This window comes from Crocodylus porosus, unplaced genomic scaffold (genome assembly GCF_001723895.1).
Source record: "Crocodylus porosus isolate Cpor-Errol unplaced genomic scaffold, CroPor_comp1, whole genome shotgun sequence".
NCBI lineage: Eukaryota > Metazoa > Chordata > Crocodylia > Crocodylidae > Crocodylus > Crocodylus porosus.
In genome coordinates, this window is record NW_017728917.1 from 28930067 (window position 1) to 28951236 (window position 21170).

The following is a 21170-nucleotide window of genomic DNA, read 5'->3' on the forward strand; positions in this document are numbered from 1 at the left end:
GGATTTTTCTTTAATATTAAAAACACACACAATATCACTATACACACAAAATATTTATAGCAGGGGATTTCAGCATGCTTACTAGGCAAACTGGCCATGTGCCTTTTATCTTTGTACAGTCTGAAAATGAATAGAGACATTCATTACTGATATGGAAAGGAGTATAAATTACACATTCATAAGTGACCTAGAAGATTTGAACATAATTGACTCAAAGCCTATATACCTTACAAACTGAGAATCGGGGAAAAGTTGTAAATTAAAGTAGAGGCCTTAACTTATATTTTCTCACACCTTTCTATTGGTTATTTTTTCTATTGCTTTCCTGTCTTCTGATTCTTTTGCTTGTGACCTAACATCTTAAACGCCTCTGACTTTGTTCTATAAATTATCTGAAATAAATATTTGGAAGTGAGAGACTGTACCTGATTTGATTTTGTTTTGTTTTTTAACTTTGTGCTTTCAGAGGGCATTGCACTCTTGATATTGCAGAGTCTAGCTTATAGTAGGTTAGCTTCCATGTCTGAAGCTGTTAAAGTATTTTGATTGGGAAGCCTTGCTCTTGGAAGGATCAGAAAGAATAGTTAATCTAGTTAAGAGGAATGCTGTAGAAACACAGTTGAGGAGATCTAAACCCTTTTCACCATGAAAATCTTTTCATGCCAGGACATCATTAAAAATAAATAACCTCACATGTTCTACAATATCACTACTTTATCTTAAAACTCTAGTGATCCAGCTTGTAACTCAGCCAATCTATTGTGACTTGTGAATATATGAAATGTTGGAGAAAAGCACCTCTGCATTTTATGGAAATAATTTAAGGAAATAAGTGCTTTGCATTTATATTTCTTCCAGGAAACCTGAAAAAGGAGTACAGTACCTAATTGAGCGAGGGTTTGTACCGGACACTCCAGTTGGTGTTGCGCATTTTCTCTTGCAAAGGAAAGGACTCAGCAGACAGATGATTGGAGAGTTTCTGGGCAATCGACAGAAGCAATTCAACCGAGACGTATTAGAGTGAGTACTGTATGACAGGATGGTGTGGTTCATATTTATATTCATATTTAGTAAATGAATTGATATCCAAGTGGGCTGTATAGGATACTTCTAGGAGCTGATGTTCAGCTAATAGTTTGGGCGTAAAATAAAGGCCCTGTCAATGTAGAAATAAAGCACTGTACTATGAGGATTAACAAAAGAAAATCATGCACAAACAAATCCTTTCCATTATTTTCCAAAATGCTACCATTTCTCAACGAAATTGAAGCAATAGGATGCTTATAAAGATTTATATATTCTATAGGAGTCCACATTTACTCTAACTTTATGGCATAATTTCATTGGCAACAATACTGTCATTTAATTTTGGACTTTTTTCCTTCCACAAGCTCTAAAATAATTTGCAGCACAAAATAAAATAACATCATGTGCTACATAAGACTTCATAAGTAATGGAACATGAAAATAACTATCACTGTTTCAGAACAAAGTAACTCACTTAGCAGAGGTACAAGGATTTTAATGTGAGCTGATGTGGGCACTTTTCTCAATGTGGATCTGTGGGAATCTCCAATCAGACTTTTTTTTACCCCCAAAAGGAAGACAAAAGTAAAATGGTTAGATCAAGTCACTGACACTTTGGAAAAGACATTCAAATACTCTATGTTAAGGGAAGAGGGAGGTTGTTTTCATTTACTTGAAATGATTTGATGTTTCATTTAGTGGAGATTCTTTTTAACAGGCCATGTGAGCACACTAGATGCATAAAGATATGTTCCCACTGTAAAAAACAAACAATTCTAACTGCACATTTTTTACCCAAATTTCTGAGACTTGATATTTAGCCCATACTTTTATTGGGTTTGGGGTGGATGGGAGATTTATAAACCTAAAAGTTATTACAAATCATTTTTTGAGCAAAGCTCAGAACCATCCCCTTTGAAATCAAGGGAAGATCTCCCACTGACTTTGAGGGAGGTGGCTCAAACCCCAAGAGCCCCCAGTAAGTGTTACTAACTCCCGTAACTTTTTCACAAGTCTTGTTGTAGCAGGGCACAAGGGTGCCTGCTACTGAATGGTAGTGAATGGGCTAAGCTGACACTCAGCAGGGCAGCAGGTGAGAGTTACCATGGTAACAGAGTGGGTCAGCTGACCACCGGGGGCAGGGCCTGGCCTTTATAAACAGAGAAGGCCAAGGCCAGAGCCAGTTCCCCTCTGGCAGCCGCAGGAGCAGGAGCTCTGCAGGAGAGCTGAGCAGGCCGGGCGGAGGGTTGCTGCCTGACCACGCAGACCGGCTGCAATGATACAGGGGGGAGAACGCTAGAAGAGGCCATGACTAAAGAGCCTAGTGAGTGCAAGCTTCGGGTTATAAGCCGGTAGGCTTCTTGTTTATGTTGCAGCTGCTTGGCTCATGGTTTTTGTTATGGTTAAACCGGAGGACTGGGTGAGGCTGTAGGGGTGTGAGGAGGTCTCACAGGAGTTCCCCAATAATCCGGGGGTTCCTGGTGCCCATTAGGGGCACAGCAGGCGGTGTCAGGGTGGCACAGCATTTTGTGCCACAGTGGGCATGGTGAGAGAGTGCTGGAGAAGTGCTCGGCGGGTGGGGTTGGGACCCCAGCCCGCAAGGGTGGTTGCCCAGTGGGGCGCATGACCCGGAGGAAGGGTCAGAGGGCCAGGCATGGCTACGGGCCACCTGAGCCCGAGTGCGGGAGGCGCAGCGCAGCGCGGGAAGCGCGGCATAGGCCACGAGAAGGCAAGGGAGTGCGAGAGGCATGGTATAGGCCCGAGAGGGCGAGAAGCGCGGCATAGGCCCCGAGAGGGTGAGGGAACGTGGGAAGTGTGGCACAAGCGCGGAAAGCACGACACAGGCCTCAGAGGGGGCGAGAATTGTGGGAAGCGCGGTACAGGCCCAGAGAGGGCGAGAGACCCCAGAGGGGACAAAGAGCCCCGGAGCCAGGGGGCAGTGAGGAGCCCCGGAGTTAGGGGGCTAGTGAGGAGATCAGGGTGAAGAGGGGCGATGAGGAGTCCCGAGAGAGAGAAGAGGTGGCAAAGGGCCCCAAAGGCAGACAACGGGCCGTGGCATAATAACAGGGCCCAGGGCCGATTACACCAGCACCATTGGCGAGGCTTGGGCTGCGGTGCAGGGGAGGAAAAGGAGCCGCAGACAGCGCCCCCGTCATTGGGGCGCACACGAGTGGGCAGCCTCCCGCTAATTCCAATTATCCATCGTTTATAAATAAGATCAAGGCGTAGCAGGCGAGAGTAGGTGGGCGGTCAGCCCATTACAGGGGGGCGGAGCCACGTGTCCGGAGAGGCTCCGAAAGTGGCACCCCTGTCACACTTGTGCTTCATATTTCTTTTAATGCACACACGGCCTATCACAGGCGAGGCCAGGAGGGCCATTTGGCCCGGGCCTCATTCACGGAGGGCCTCAAATTTAGACTTTTGACGTTATCTCCAAATGAGGTTATACATATAGACACAGAGATACACTGACAGGATTGAAAGAAGAAGACTTTCATCATGCAACTTTAAACTTGTGTCCCATTACTGGGCCACACCACTTGTAGTGCACTATGAATTAATATTTTTTTAACATACTGGGAGCCTCAAAAATGGAAGTGGCCCGGGCCCCTCTCAGCTTCTGAGAAGGCCTGAACGCAGAGGCCCCACAGCCATGTAACCACGTGAAAAGAAGATTGGGGGGTGGGTGGGGTGGGGAGGGGAGAGGAGATGTGTAAATATTTAGGTCTTATGCATGTGCAATGGAAGATTGAAAATGTGAATACAAGGGCTCAGAACCCAGAAGTTATGTTATGTCTGATGTATTTTTTTATAATATGATTATCTTCAAACACATTTTGGGTTTTATGGGGTTTTTTGATGGCCGTAAGGCCACCTTGACATTTGTAGAGATTTGGGTTGGCAGTTCAGCCTCTTTGATAAGATTGTTCGCTTAAACATCTGGGGCCATCACACAAAAACTTGCACCCGGATCTGTAGTACCTAATGGTTATCCTATCTTAGATTCCTCCTTACCACTAGCCTAAATGAATCATGAATTCCAAAGACTAATGAGGATCATTTAAATGATCATGTCATTCTCTGACAGTTTCTTCTTTCTCCCGAGGTCCCTTCCAGCCCTAATGTCTATGAAATCTATACTGTGGAAATTCAGTGCACCATGACAATGCACAATTGAAAGGACCAGAATGAAGGCAAAAGTAAAATCTTGTGCCAGCTTTTCATTAGATGATGTTGCCTACCTGTAGCATTGTTTTCTTTTTAAATATGCAGATTCAAATGTTACCATGTATAGCTTATGTACAAGAAATAATGTTAGAATCGTTCCTGATGGAAGTTTTGTTTCTTGACTATACCCGTTGAACAGCGTATTGATGTCATTATTTGCATTTATACACATGGCAGAGATCTTTGTTTAGACTGGTCTTCTATTTGTAAACTGTCTTGTCTAGAATACAGACAACTAAAGAATTAACTGAACAGACTCCACACAAATGCGTGCAATAAATTTAGGGACAGACTCTAACAAATCTTGTATACATCTCAGTGGGACTTATGTGCCAAAGTCACAAAGAACACTTCTAATTGACCCCACGTACTGGCCACAAAATCATTTTGGTAGCTAGATTCATTAGGTCTCTTCATTTTGGCCTGATAAAATCCCTAGGCACCTACATACATGCTCAGATATGGACCAAATCAGACATCTAAATGCCTTACTTCCACCTAGTCTTTGTTGTGATCCAGATCAGTTCTGGAAGCTTCTTTGGACACCACCTATGTTATTGTCCTTAGGCAGAAACAGATGATGGTAAGCCCCTTTCGTAGCTGGGAGCATGCATGCAGTTCAGTACAAAACACAGGCAGAGGAGGGAATCCTTGTGGTGCCCACCCTTTGCCTGGTGGCAGATGGCAAGAGCAGTTCATCAAGGAATGTAATATCTGAGTTGCAGGCCCTCCTCTTTCTGAGAGAATTTAAACGCATCTCCCACTTCCCAGGAGAACACCCTAACCACTGGGGATATAGGCTAGGCCAGGTCCATGAATTCTTCATCCCTCCCTTTCAATCTCTGTCACTCACAAAATTCATTGGAGTAGGGAGTGAGGACATACAAGAGGCCCTGCTGCAATAGCCAAGGAGCTTAGGTTTATATGTAAGAGAGGAATCCCTGCATCCCATTCAAGGGTATTTTCCAGTGCTTTTTTTTTCCCCAGCCAGTGACTATTTAATGTAAAATGCATATTCAATCCACCCAATAGCCTGGTAGTTGGGGTATCTTCCCAAGAGTTGGAAAATGTGGCTTCAAATCTCTCAGGTTAGGAGGTTAAGGGGAATGTTAGGTACCCAACTTCCTGAGTAGACTGAAATGTACAACCTGTCAGGAGCATACACTTACCACTATGTTATAGGGTAGGCCAAGCTGGGAGTATTCGTCATCCTTGAAGTTAAGTATTAAATAGTGTCTCCTCTCTCTCCTTCACATGAAGAAGTGCCTTCTCTGAGGAGGAGCTGGAGCTGAGATATACCTCTGCATCTAGCATTTCCTAATAGCTAGCTATAGAGACATTCCTACTGAGTGACTAGCTTCTGGTTTGCATTAGGAGACACAAGAGTCTCCTTATTTCTGATCACCCTGACAAGTAGGGTGCACAGCATCTAGATTTTCATGTTGCATTGTCAAGGTGCCTCAGAGATTAAGGCTGTGCCCTTAGTTCATTTCCAGAGTGAGGTTCCAGTAGTCTACCCTCCTACAGCAAGCCACAGAAGGGGCAGAATTTAATTTAAAGGTATGCATATAAAGTTTGGCTAGTTACCTCAATGGTTTGCCACAGCTGACAGTTAAGGGTGAAGATTTTCCAAGGCATGTATAGTAGCTAGCTAATGATTAAAACAAAGTAGTGAGCCAGGGAGGGTGAAGTTTTAATAGGGCTGTCAATTAATTACAGTTAATGTGTACAATTAACATGTTAATTGGTTCTTACATTAATTTTTTTAACATGTTAATTGTGCATGTGATTTTGGAGCCTGTGCCCAGGTTCCACTCCGCAGCCTACAGGCCGCCCGGTGGGGTAGGAGTGGCAGCGCACAGGATTGCAGGGGAACCCGGGCATGGGCTCTGGGCAGCTGCAGCAGGATGGGGGGTGGGCAGGGGTGCACACAGGCACACATGAGGAGCCATAGCCTGCAGGTAGCCAGGAATGCAGCCTGGCTGTGTGTAGAGCAGTGCTGTACTGGTAATTCTGTGGAGGGAGAGGAGTAAGAGGAGAGGGAAGGGGTGGGGTGGGGGGGCAGATTAGGGCCCCCATGGTGAGGGAGAGAGTGGGGCAGGTGCTGGGGTGAATAGGCCCCTGGGGCCAGGACAAGTTGTGAGACAGAGCTGCAGGTGGCTTGTCCACGGGCGCCTGTGGGGGCTTGGCTCCCTGCCACTACACATACCCCTGGAGAGGCATGGGGGGGCACGTGCCCCCCAGATTTGTGCATGGGGCAGAGGCAGGCTATGGGCTGGGGCTCAGTGCCCTGCTACATTTGCCCCAGGAGCCATGTGATGCCATGCTGTGCCTTCCGCTGCTGGGTGGGCAGGGGACATGCAGCCAGAGCACGGCTCCCAGGGCAAAGGCAGGAGGGCACAGAGCCCCAGCCCACAGCAGGCAGCCCACGTCTGTCCTGCACACAAACTGGGGGGAGGGGCACATGCTCCCCATGCCTTCTCTGGGGGTGCACAACCCACCCTGGCCTTTAGCCTCCATTCACCCCAGCCCTGCCCTACTGCCTCCCTCATTGTTGAGACCTCAATTTCCCACCCCCCGCCCATTCCCTCTCCCTCCTCCTCTTCCCCTCAACAGACTTACCTGTTGGGGGCTGTCTGTGTGCGTGTTCCCCTCACTCCCAAGCCACAGCTCCCCCCCCCCGCCTTACTCCTGACCCACAGTTCCTCACATCCTGCCAGGGTGTGTGGGGACCCCTCCCCTCCCTTGGCTCCGAACCCTACACACACACCCACAGCTACCCACACCTTCATAAATTTCCCCCCACACACACCCCCCATCCATACAAAGTACCTGCATAATTTTGCATATTTTTGAGATTTTCTGTGCACCTTTTTAGTTTTTGGCTGTGCAAATAAAATCACAATTAATTGTGACTAACTTTTTTAATTGTGCAGCTAATCATGATCAATTTTTAAATTGCTTTACAGGGTTAAGAAGCAGAATCTCATTGATAGCTATATGCTGTATCTGTAATAAGATTTCCTGGGTGAATAAATTGTCAAAAACAAGGCCATGCACTTGACTGTGTCCTCTGAACACTATTTTTCCTGTAGTTAATCTGTTTTAACAGTAACCTAATACCAGTCACATTAAAACAATTGGAATATACTAAGTAAGTTCTAGGTAACAGATTCACTACCATATATAGTTCACGCATAGCTCAGTGAATTTTGGCTGAAAATGCACACATTTTCAACAAAACTAAGAGTTACAAATGTCCTCATGCATTTGCTTGCATTGCAACAAAACGGTGCCTCTTCCAGACACTAAAAAAATAAATACTTCTTCTTAGATGTCATACTTAAACACAGATATAATTCCCATAATAATGTAATTGAGTACAGGTAGTTAAAATATATATATGTTTTCTTTTGTTGTAGTTTGAACTATACTTCATTTCTGGTTGGGCATGTTTTCTGGTTCTCATGCATGCAGCCTAAATTTGCAGTATTGCATGGAAATTTTTTATGGTTTAAAAATGAGTTTCCAGTGGAATATTTTAAAGCATTAAAAAAAACCAACCTGAATTCCAGGCTGTATCTTTGTGCCCTCTGTCCCCATCTCCCCCGCTGCCACCCTCAACTGCTTTGCTCTGCTCCAGGATTGTCATCTTGGGGATTCTCCCAGTGTAAGGGGTTGTCCCAGCCTGGATGATGTAGGGTTGGATTAGTGGTTTATGTTTTACCCTTGGCGAGCAAATGAAGAGTATGTAGCGAGCAAATGAAGAGTATGTAGGATATAGTTGAAACACTGCTGTACTCCAGTGATGCTAGGTCAGCTGCTGAAGTCACCAAGCCAACTTTCTCTTCCAACCCCCACAGTGTGCTTTGTGCCGTACTAGGACAGCTGAAGATCTGGCTTGCTACTTAATCATTTTGATTTAGCACATGAAATCATTGTGTAGTTATATGTTTAAAAATGCATACGACTATATCTGAAGAAATAACTAGACAAAACCTCTATAAAGTCAAACATCAGTGATGTGGAAAGTGTGACATTGTTTCTAACCCCCTGACACTTCAATTAATTACAGAATTATTTAAAACCATTGCATGCTTCCTATAGTACAGTAGGGAGGTAAAACTCAGAGGCAGTTGTAGGTAGGTTGCTGACAGATGAAGTACCCAAATGGAATGTTCCTCTGCAATTTTACCCACTTTTTTCTACCTTGCTTAAGGTCTTCAAGGAAATGGGAAGGAAAGAATAAGAACTGGCAAGAAGGTGCTCTACATGTTTATCTACGCAACCAATGAAGGTGCAGTTGTAGAATGGTGCAGTTATGAAGGTCCAATTGTACCCTTCCTTCCAGCTTTAATCTAGCCAGCAGAGGTATAAAGAGCACAGTAAAGATATGCATTACAGACTTCAGCAATAGTCTTGTGGCCACACTAAGTTCTGTACCATCAGGTCTTTACTATTCTTCTTACCCATGCTATTTAGGTTAAAGCTGGTGTTCATAAATTCACACCTTCATTTGTTGTGTAGACATATCTCAGGCCCATATGCTCCCTTCTCTTTCCCTACCACACACATCATAAGAACTTGTGATGACCTGTAGTAAAAATCCCAGAAAGCTAATGCTTCTCCTTATGGCATGGGCCATTGGCCACAGACTCATTGCCTTTATATAGATAAGGGGTCGGAAGGAATTATCAAGTTTCCTGTTGTGCTGCTAGTCTGGGATATTTGGAGACTAGATACTAGGCCTGTGCAAATAGGGAACTATTCAATTCTGATTTGGATTCGGAGCTGATTCAGAGCCAATTCACTGATTTGGCCATAGAGTATAATGGGGAATCAATGAAATATCTATAACTTTGCTGTCTTTTGGATGGTAGCCTCTGCTGAGAGCATGACATGTGCGAGGTTTCAAGGTGATAGGTTCAGAGGTTTCTGGGAAACTGCACCTCAAAGTCCTGAAAGCAAATCTCATGTCACCTGTGTGTGTTAAGCCACATTGGGGTGAAAACTGCAGGGATGGTAGCTTTTACCAAGCCTGCCAAGTTTCAAGGAGATAGGCGCAAGGGATTCTGGGAAACTGCACCTCAGGCTGCACCTATCACCTTGAAACTTGACACTTGTCATGCTCTCAGCAGAGGCTACCCAGCATGTTTCATCCAAATCAGCCAAAAAACAACGAAGTTACAGATATTTCATTGATTCCCCATTATACCCTATGGCCAAATCTTTTCCAAATCTACTTGGAAGCTCCGGATCGATTCAGAAAGCCTAAAGCTTCCAGTGATTCAATTCAGTTCAGATTCATATATTCGGCCTCCAAATCATCTCTGAATCCAAATTGTGATCCGGAGCTTTGCACAGCCATACTAGATACCCTTTATTTCTTCGGTTTCCATTTTAACTCCAGCTGGTCCAAACACTGGCCATAGAGCATAATGGTCCAAACCACTCAAGTTATAATTGAGTTACTGTTATGTTTGGGAAGATTGCTCTGGAATTGACTTCACTTTACAGTATGGACAAAGAGTAACAGTTCATTTATTTCCCTACTTCCATATTTGGACAAAAAAGAAAATATACGAGTTGAAGTAAAAAAATGCTCTGCAATGAATTAATGGTAGCACAATTTTATTGCAAGAGAAATGTACAAGCTAGTCTACTTTATCACTGTACTCCAATCCATTTAATAAAAAACCTTTTCAATTGGATCATACTTTCTTACTATAGCATCTACATTACTTCCTTGGAAGTTGCAATGATTCACATTTAGTCATTAAAACCTAAAAGCCAAATGTGAGAAAAAGGAGCCCACAATCTTTTGATTTAAATGTTTATATCATGTGTTAGAACAACATGATTCCTGTCAGTGATATTCTTACATGTTCAATCATTCTTTGTATTATTTATTCCAAACAAGAAAATAACCTTTTCCCAGCAAACATTAATTAGAGAATTCGGTGTATATTGGGGAAGTGAAGTTTATTGCAAAAGTAGTAAAATCCCATAACAAGTTCAGAAAAGAAATACACACAAGAATTTCTGAACTCACAGCTGCATGGTACAGGAACCCTTTACTGCAGGTTGTTTTACAAATCAGAATTTTCATCAGTATAGAATCACTATTTTGTTTTATTATAGATATTGACTGGTCATAATTGACTGGCTTGAGAACATAAAACTTACAATTATTTGTGGCAATAAGGTGTCTCTTACATTGATCAGCATTTGTCATGCCGGCAGCCGTGCAATAAAGAAAAGTTATGGTCTGCTTACATCTACTTCATTTTTGCCCCTAAATGATATATTCCTTCCAATTTGCTTTTTATGTTTTCAGCTATGATTATTGCAATTGGCTGAACATTTTGAGAGGTATTTTTCCTTTGTATGTTCCTGTACGTGGAGAATTCAAGAGATTTGGCTGGGATTTTTTCTAAATATCTTACATTTAACAATGTATTGTGTTTTGTCCTAGCTGCGTTGTGGATGAGATGGACTTCTCAGCAATGGAACTGGATGAAGCTCTCAGGAAGTTCCAGGCTCATATTCGTGTTCAAGGAGAAGCTCAAAAAGTAGAACGACTTATTGAAGCTTTTAGGTATGGTATTGAAATAAGTTATTTAATGAACACCTGATGCCATTCAGCTGTGAAATGTCAGTGATAGGGCAGCTGGATAGAAATAGGCTATTCCTTTCTTATTTTCACAGCCTTTATGAAGACTGGAGTTCTTATGCAGTTTTGTGATGAGACATTTCAACACTTTATATGTTAACATTAAAAATAAGTTTTATTTACTGCTGTTATTTGTATAATTTTTATTTTGATTATTTTATTATTAATTTGCTTCCAAATTGAAAGTTCCCTCCAGTGTCAGTTTGATTGGTAAGATTTTGTAAGTAACTTTTAAAATGTTTGTCACCAAAAATTCGCTGTTGGAGTTAAGGTATTTGGTTTGTTTCCTTGAGGCACGGGATAGTACATCACAGTTACCTCTAGGTACTCCACTGACCTTTTATTGCAGATCGGCAGAATGGAACAGAAAACGTTAACTTATTAAAGCTATCACAGATGTTCTTTTATCCCTGAGGAGAAATAATATAAATCATCTTGTGACAGCAATCTAAATATGAGGGACACTTCTTTATATGGTGTAACCTCATTGAAGCCAATGGAATATTGAAGGGGGTAAAGTTATAGTAGGTAGGAATCTGTGCCAACAAATGAGTTTCTTGGGTGAAAAATGGAAAAGACAAGCCTTCACATTCCAGAATATTGCCTCTGAAGCTGTGAGGGAACAAATCATTGGTATGTTAAACTAAATATATGTAAAGCCAGCCTCTTCAATGTAATAGTTTGTTGGTTTGATTTTAGGTATATGGGTATCCTTAGCTCTGACAGACTTCCTTTCTTTTCTTCTTATAGCCAGCGATATTGTATCTGCAATCCAGGTGTTGTGAGACAGTTTCGAAATCCTGACACCATCTTCATCCTAGCTTTTGCAATCATATTGCTAAATACAGACATGTACAGCCCAAATGTGAAACCAGAACGCAAAATGAAGCTTGAAGATTTTGTCAAGAATCTAAGAGGTGAGCAAATTTGAATTGTGATTGTAAGTAGAACTACTTCAGACACCATCCAGGACAAAAACAAAATATATAGAGCCTGATGATGATTTCACTTACCATGCTTTTATGTTAGTATAAAAACAGTTGGGTTTGATAATTTTATCTCTGGCATAATGTGAAAACTGAATGTAGCCTCCAATCCTTTGTCGCCTATATCCTATCCCCATTATAAAGCTCTTTTGTCTGGTCCTTTTGTTCCCATTTCCCCAGATACATTCTAAATATTCTCTACGTTGTATTCACATCTCTGCAATGTGCCAATTTCCTGGATATAATTGAAACTTGGCAGGCCAATATGCTTTGTGGAGGTTTGATGACAACTTATAACTTCCATAATTTGACATACATGAATGAGAATGAAAAAAATCTTGTTACTGTAAAGCCTGCCTGGTAAAAGAAGGTACAGAAGACCAGTTATGTCACTGAGTATTGCAACCAGTGTTTGTGAAAGGGGAATATGGTGTATTCTGCTATGTTGCTCAGCCACTTCCAGCATGGTCTGCCTCTTGGGAAACAGACTCATGACAATGGCCTCTTGTAGGTTCAGATCAAGTCTAGTCAGTTGACTGTATGACATAGTGTAAGTGCAGTAAACATGTGAAGCATAGGCTTACAACTTAATAAATTATTTGAATCCAAGGCCAAGTTATCTCTTGAAAAATGTATAATGGCTGTGTGGGAAAGTTTCTCTGTAGAATGTGTTGCGCCTTGTCCCTTGGTCTAGTCAGTTTCACACTTGGGTAGCTGCTTGGTCAGTGCAGCCCTTGGCTCCCTTGCCCCCCAGTGGCTAGGTGATGTGCTAGCGTTTACTGCCGGCAGCCAGTTTGCAAGAACTGGTTGTGTATTCACTCATCAGGATAGAGGAAATTCACTGTGAATTAAAATGGAGATGCATCATTCTATAGTAGTCATATGATGTGTCCACAGCCTTTGTTTGCTGTCAGAGATGAGCAATGTTAAATAGAAATGCATTTTAATTCCAGCCCAGCTCCTGTGCTGTCCTACAGTGGTTCTCTTCCACAGAGAGTAGAGAACCAGACTGTACCTGGAAAGGGGTGGTGAGAAGCTTCACAATCTCTCGTAGTGTTCCCCAGGATGAAGGGGAGTGAACATACTGGAACTGCTTTCAAGTTGTGCAACATACAGCTTTCACCATAGGACACAGACCGAAGTGCACCTCCCTAGTTCAACTCATGGAGCTTCACACAATATGCCATAAATTAGACTGATTCTCCCAACCCAAGAGAAGTTAGCTGTTGAATAGGGAGGCTGTGGATCAGGCTCCAATTTGGAGCTGATCCAGGGAGAGAGGTTGTGTCCTTGCAGTCTGTGTATGCTGATCCACTCCATTTCCCATCCAGTTATAGTCCATACCTGAAAGGTAGCACTGGATGTAGCAACATGTGAGATCAATTCAGTGCAGAATGGACTGTCAGATGCTCTCAGGGGCAACACAGCAGTAAGCACCAGATTATTTTAGTGATTTCTTTTTTGGTGGCACAGAAAAGTGAGCTGCGTGGCAGGAAGAGGAAGGTGGAGTAGATTAGAAGGCAGACATGTCTACATCATTCAGATGCATTAGTCTTCCAATTTATATGTACAGACACAGTAGATTTATCTTGATGCCAGTAAAAACACAGATACTGAGATAGTCCTGGACTTTTGGATCTTGAAAATTAAAGCGTCATTTATCTATTCATTCTCTAAAAGTTACTGTGGCTCTCTGCACTTGACAGACATTAAGCCCTGGGTCAAAGTTTAAATTATACACATATTTAAATTAGCTTTGTAATTTAATTTGTAAAATCCACATAAGAACTAGGTTGAACATGGCCTGATATTTATTCTTTTTACAGTAGTTAGACATAGATCTTTGTAATTATTATATCAGAACTGATGTGACTGTATAGGCTGTGTCTTATTGAATTCCTTCTTCTTTTTACCTTATTTTCATCGTAGCTGTTACATGAAATCAATGGGAGTCAAATTGTGCTCTTTGGAACATTTGCATGTTGTTTATGTGCAATTAAAAGAGAAGATGATCTTTGTCATCATAAATGGGAAAAAGATTTGAATACCCAGATGTAGACAGCTTATGGTAGAAAGCCCAAAAATCCCTGTTTGTCATGCAGATTTGACATGCTAAAGGTACAGTTGATGGTAGCTAAGTATTCAGGACCAGATTTCCAAGATTTTATAGCACTCATTGAATGCTTGCTTTCATGTTTATAATAATTATTGAGCCCAAAACAGTAACACAGCATGATGACAAGATTATTATTTGAAATAGCATAAAGTATTTTTCTATGGTAAATTCAGTTTTCTTGAAATGAATATAAAAACAGGAAATAATTGTTTTGAGTAATCTGTGCACTGTTATTATAAATATTTAATGTCATTATATACTGTATGAATTAATAATTATGGCAGAAGATGCAGCAAATTACTTTGATGAGCAAGAAAGAACAGTATTTAGTGTTAGTTTATTTTGGGTAGGCTGTATGGATATAACTTAGATAAAGATGTGTTAAAATTGTCAGAGAAAAAAATATAGCCAGGGACATGGGATTCACATCTTTGAGATAACTAGTTCAGTATCCACTTGAGGTCATTAGTGACCAAAAGTCACTAGCATTCAAACTGTTATCTGGAGTAGGTGAAATGAGTTACGCGTTAAATTCATGAGACTGCACATTGAAACAATCACCTTCTGGTGGATTGAATATCCATGTCACAAAAATTACCATAATTGCCATTGGCGGCACCCTGGTTTATATCCTTGAGAGACCAAGGTCTGAGTGAATGCAGAAACTAAACTACCAACTTGCCTATAGATATGATTCCTGCAGGTCAGGGCTGAGAAATTTCGGTGCAGCAGATTGGAAAAAGAGCACTGGTTCTGTCTGATATTGTATTGGGAAATATTAGTATCTAATAAGGCTGTGCATAGACGAAACAAGGGACGTGTGTGCATGACACTTTAAAGCAGGCTAAATGCTTTTGCAGCACTTTAATGGTGTCAGTGTTTGCACACCTTGGTGGCGTATTGCTCATTAATTCCAGCTGCACTAGGAAATTCTGTGGCGTAATGCACCTTAAATGACTTGGGGTACAGCAAACTAAAACTCCTCTGAGGAGTTAGTTTCCTGTGCCTACAGCTGTGGAATGAAGCACCGGGCTCTGTGCAGTTCAGGGGCTCTGCAAGAAGCCCTGCAGGCCACCTGGCAGCAGTCTGGGAAGACAGGCTCCGCCCAAGAAAATCAGCGAGCCTGATTTCCCCCCCTGAACCTGCCTGAGCTGCACTGGGACCCGGTGCTTTGTTCCGTGGCTGCGGTGCCCCCCAGGACTGCCTGACCCGGGTGCCTGCAGGTGGGTGCTGCCTGGGTGAAGGCTGCTGCTGCTATGGAGGGGAGCACCAGTCCCCCCTCTCTTGCCCCGCAGCCAAGGGACAGCTTCACTTGCCAGCAGCTCGCCCTCCCCTCCCCACTGTCGGAAAGGCAAGTAAGTCAGTGGAGTGTGTTCATGGCACAGGGATTTACTCAGCCCTAAATTGAAGCTGTGTTTTTAAAAACCCTCTGCTTAAATTTAGGGCCCCCATTTCATCTACACCTGCCCTGTGAGTTTTGCCAGTATTCAATACATTAAATTCACTTCAGTTTTGAGAGTTTGATTGTTTGATTTTGCTCTTGTTTACCTTGAACAAGTGTATGGGAAATTACCCTTGTTATGGGTCAATTCATGTATGATAATTAAAAAAAACACAAAACAAAAAAGCAAAACCATAGTTCATACTTTGACTATTTTATCAGTGGACAGTGCTTATTGTGTGAGAAATAACACCTTTTTTAATATAACATAATCCTTTCTTTTTTGTAAGATTAGAAAAATGATGAAATCAGAGAAGGGCTTATCTTTATTTCTTGTTAGCAGGATAAGTCATTCATGTAATATTACAACTCAGATTAACATGTATGTCAGTGATCCATATAAACTAGACAACTTCTGCTTCACTACTAATGTTGTAAGCAAAGTATCTGTGCCCTTATGCTTCACCTTGCTGAGAGATCCACATTATTGAGCTGTAATTGCAAGAGGTCTCAATGTTTGCTAGGCAGGTCACTGTAAGCCAGAGTGGTAATGAAAGTTGTCGGTTTCTACAGGTGTAGATGATGGTGAAGATATCCCACGAGAGATGCTGATTGGGATTTATGAACGAATTCGCAAACGGGAACTGAAGACAAATGAGGATCATGTATCTCAGGTCCAAAAGGTTGAGAAACTCATAGTAGGAAAGAAACCAGTGAGTTAATCTTGCACTGAAATTTGTGCTTATAATGCTAAATGACTGAATATTGTTGCTCAAGTTATGCTACCAAAGATGGCTTCTTATATCTGTAAGTTGGGCTAGACGGATAAAAAAGGAAGGTACATCAAAGTAATACATTCCTGATGAGATGGCCATTTTATATGATTTTCATTAGGCATATGAATATGACTTTGCACTCTAGCACAAATGGTAGCTTATAACCATTGGTGGTAGGATTATGAATGCTAAAATTATCTTTTAAATAAAAGTGGTAAAAATTTGGAAACATATTTTCCCTGTCACTGTCTCAGTCTTAAATTTAGGCTCTAAAACTGCTTACAGCTTTAATTATTAAATTTCAAAATTATTAAAGTATGCTCCTGTAAAGTGTGATGTTGGCTGAGCAAATGCCATCAGTGAAGACTCTAAAGTTACCGTAGTAATGAGGTTTGTACTAGTGTCAGTGTTTCTTCCTCCTTACAGCTGGGTTTATGAGCCAATGTAGATAGGAGCAGGAAGTGATATTACTGAGAAAATTGCTGTGTAAAAACAAATTTGGGAATCAACTCTTTACATTCTAATGATTAGTACTAAGTATTATTTAATACACTTGAGATGATGCCATTTAATTTAAAGTGGGGCAGGCAATTATATCAACTGGAGGGCCACTTAAGTTTTGGTGAGCTGTTGAGGGCCACAAGGGTAGCCCTGCCCCCTGGTCACCTTGGATCTCGAAATCCCACCCCCTAACCCCTCACCTTTACCACCAGAAGTACTCCTTTTTGGAAGGGGGTTTGCCATCTTGGAACCAGAAAAAAGCAAATTATATGCTAAAAATCAAACATTGAAAATAACATTTTAATTTTAGTTTGAAAAATAGTTTTGTCTTGATTTGTGTGTTTGCATGGTGTATATAGAGAATACTCTTATGTATTTTGGGAAGGTGTGGAGGGTATGGGTGGGTGAGTATGGAGTTTTTGCGGGTGTGTGGGGGGTGTGGATGTGTGTGTATGTGGGGTGTGGGTGTATATGTGGGTGGGTGAATATGAGGGGTTTCTGGGGGCATGTGTTTGTGGAGATGTGTGGTTGTGTATGGGTACGGGGTTTGTGGGGGGTACCGTGGAAGGGGAGGGTGGCTGGGAGGGTGTGTGGACAGGTGTGTGTGGTGGGATCTGGGTGCATGAGTGTGGTGGGGCATAGCAGTGAGCAGGTCTCCCTGCAGAGGCATGTGGGGAGGTGTGGGGGAGGGTGCAGTGGTTGGGCATGGTGTTTGTGGGGTGTGTGATTGTTGGATTTATGGGGGAGGGTTTGTGGGTATGGTGGGGTGTTCATGGGAGACCCCTGTGCTCACACCCCTGAGCTGGTCAGCCCCTGCCCCACAACAGCCCAGAGTCTGCATGACATGCAGAGCCTCCCTGCCACCACCAACAGCACGCAGCCCCAGCCTTGCACTTTGTTCATTCTAGACTCACCCTACCAGAGCAGATGAGCTAGAATCCATGTGCACAGCTCTGACCCCAGCTTGCCCCATGCCTACTCTGCACCGTGCACCTGTGGCACATTCTGTCAGCCCCTGGGGCAGCAAGGCTGGGCCTGGGATGCAGCAGGGCTGGGGCAGCTCTGCAGCTGGATTGCCTTTCTAGGCAGCCCAGTCAGCGGTGGCTCCTTCCAGGTGCTGCCGCTGCTGGCCAATGGGGACCCACACCGCACAGCCCCAACTAGGCCCACACTGTGCCTGCTCTGGACTCACCTGCCCAGGCTCAGCAGCAGCAATAGGCTGCCGGACAACAACCGTTGCTCGGCGCAGAGGAAAAGCAGCCCTTCCCCTTCACAATTGCCAGGCCCTTCCTGCTGCAGGCACCTGGAGCCTGTACTGGGCTGCCTTGCATCTCTGCTGCCCTTACCACCACCTCCACGCTGCCCAGTGGGGCAGCGTTGGCAGTGCAGAGCACCTACAGGACAGCCCACCGTGGGTTCTGGGCAACTACAGCAGGAAGGGCCCCACAACAGCAAGGGGGAGGGGCCGCTTTTCTCCTATGCTGAGCAGCAGTTTCTGCCAAGCTCCTACCACTGCTGACCCTGGGTGGGCAAGCCTGGAGCAGGCTTGGGGTGGGCTGGGGTGGGGAGGTGTGGACAGGTTCCCACCAGTACCACGGGGCTGGGGCCATCGGTGGTACTGGTGGCAGCCAGAAGGAGCCGCCACCACCTGGGCTGCCTAGAAAGGCAGTCGAGCCATGAAGCCTCCCCAGCCCTGCTGCGTGCCCAGAAGGTGGCAGGATGCACCATGGCTGGACTGTGCCTGGGCCAGGTGGTACTGAAGGACCTGCTGTGGGCTGGACAAAGGCCCTCCGTGGGCTGGATCTGGCCCACAGGCCATATTTTGCCTGCCCCTGTTTTAAAGTGTTCCACGGTGAGGAAAAATCTTCTGAATTGTCACAAATGGAAGGAATCTGGACATGAGGGAGGACTTAGGACCTACAAAAAGAAGTGGAAAGGATGGTGGGAGAAAAACTGTATCATCTCTAAGTTATGAGAAAGCTGTAGCTTCCTTCAGTAGCAAACATTATTTCAATGCATTTCAGGAGGAAGAAAAATCTCAACCTTTCAGAAGCAGGCCTTTTAGTTTACTGTGATTCTGCAGTAGCTGTATTTTTTTGCTGGCTTCTGTCTTATTCAGGCAAATAATATCCCAAATTTAGGGCTTGATCCCTCATTGTCCTTACCCCATTAAATGAATGAAAATAAGAACACTGAACAGCTTTCCTGGAGGCCCAGGCAGAGGCCTTAATTAGGGTTTGGAGATTATTTTGTAAAACAAAGTATCAGAAATAGCCAATTATCTTTATTCCTAGAGATGTTTGTTTTTACTTTATAGGGGTTTGGTCAAGTGGACACCTATACACATGCTCCTGGGTGTGGGGGAATACGTTTTAATTAAAGCAGCTCTCAGGAGTCACTCTAAAACACACAGTGTCTCATGTATTCAGTGTCCCACAGTTCAAAATGGCAGCTGGGGTGCTTTAACTAAAGCTTACTTGATGAGTTTTAGTTAAAGTGCCCTTGCTGCCATTTTGAAATGCAGGGATGCTGATACATGAGATGCTCCAGCAGACTTGATTCATCAGAACATGTCGGAGCAATTGTAAAAGTGTCCAGGAAGACCTTGAAGTATTTACTTGCTATGATACAGCACTGTTTCTCTGAAGTTTAACAAACTTGTATGTGTCTTTCTACTGTAGATTGGATCTTTACATCATGGACTTGGTTGTGTAGGTATTTCTTTTCATATTGATTCATGATTTGTAATCCACATTAATCAGAAATAACAATAGTTTAATATGCAGGATTATTGCTAAACGACAGTAACATTTTCTATTGAACTTCAGCTTTTTTTCAAAATGTGGTCATTTTGAAGTAGTTAATTTCAAGAAAACTTTTGCTGTCCTTAACAAAGCAGAAACACATAAACTCCAGTTCAGGTTCTTGGGTACAAAGCCCTACTAAAAATGTATAATTTGTTGCCTGGAATATTTTAGATTAATTGTTTTATTAATTTTCTTCTTATTTATACATTTCTAAACAGAATTGCATATTGTAACCAGCTGTTACGGAAGACTAGGAGATTTAAAATAAGAAATACAAATGTAGTAGTAAATACATATTCTCTGCTGTACATTTAAAGAGTTTAAAGTGTCCCTTTCTAGGATGATTGCCAGGATAATTTCATTTGCATTTGAAAGACACACAACTTCAGTATGTTGAGAAATAACTGTTTTCTGTATACGAGTTAGGCAGAGATATTTCAAATAAGAAAAAGGAAAGTAATTCTCAGATTTCTAATCTGCATGAAAGAGAACTCGGACTGAGAATGCATTTATTTATTTTCTCATGTCAAATTTTCATTGATTTCATGAATGCACAAATTGAATTTTCAACTCTGATGAGAAAAAGAGAAACCAAAAAGCTAAAATAATTTTGCAGTCCTTGTTTAGCATCAGACCTACTATAAAAGTGTGCAGTCAACCAAACATGTTTTGCTTTGTGATCATACTTTTTAGTTTGTCCTTTACTGTTTTACTGAAGGCCTGATCCTGACCACTGATCCATTTGCTTCACTGTGCAGGCTACACAAATCCCTATAAAATATTTGCCATCGTGATTTCATTATGTTTCATATCACTGAGAGACTGTAGTAAATAGACCTGTGTTGTTAGGTTGCTCATCCTTTGATGTAAAAAACAGTCTACCATTGGTCTTAAGGTCTTAAGGACATTAGAAGTATTGGAATGAAAACTAGGCAAAAAAGGCACTCATGCCATACCACTGAAGACTAGGCAAAGACTCTTTATTAACTGAGATAAGCACTGGACTTTTCTATCTATCATAGGTTCTCTCTCTACCCCACCGGAGACTTGTTTGCTACTGTAGGCTCTTTGAAGTTCCAGACCCAAATAAACCTCAGAAGCTTGGATTGCACCAGCGAGAAATATTTTTGTTTAATGACCTTCTTGTGGTATGTATTTACAGATTAATTCTATTTTTGTTTCAAAAAGCTTTTACTAATATAGGGATTCTGATAAGTACAGCCATTTCTGTTTAACCTTTTTTTTTTTAGTATGAATAAAACTGTTTTCATTACTCAGTTTCTACGGCCATTCATGTGTTTATCTTTGCGTGGCGAGAGAGAGTAACCTTTGCCCTCATATTCTTATCAGCATGTTTTGGCATCATAGCTAAAGTATTGTGTTAGAGAGCTTTTTTAACACCGTTAACCAAATTGTTTGTGACATGCTGTTGCTGTTTTCCTTTCACTGTTAGGTCAGCTATCGGAAAGGAAACTCTCTGTGCAGATTTTGTTGAAGGCTTGGGGACAAGCTTTCAAAAATATTGAGGTGAATAAAGATGTTAGAATAATCACTAGGCTTGTGCAAAGTGGCTAGGATTCACTCTGGATTTGGATTCAGCCAGTTTGGGGGACGAC

General features: G+C 42.5%; 1 protein-coding gene across 3 annotated transcripts in view; it reads left to right on the plus strand.

Moving 5' to 3' along the window:
* Positions 1–21170, plus strand: part of IQSEC1 (IQ motif and Sec7 domain 1) — a 321727-nt gene that overhangs the window by 277786 nt on the left and 22771 nt on the right. For all 3 annotated transcript variants that reach the window (XM_019536964.1, XM_019536962.1, XM_019536963.1), the window contains 6 exons: positions 859–1020; positions 10730–10852; positions 11678–11844; positions 16044–16183; positions 19429–19458; positions 20577–20702. In XM_019536964.1, the coding sequence (XP_019392509.1) occupies positions 859–1020; positions 10730–10852; positions 11678–11844; positions 16044–16183; positions 19429–19458; positions 20577–20702 (748 nt within the window). The remainder of the gene's footprint in view (positions 1–858; positions 1021–10729; positions 10853–11677; positions 11845–16043; positions 16184–19428; positions 19459–20576; positions 20703–21170) is intronic.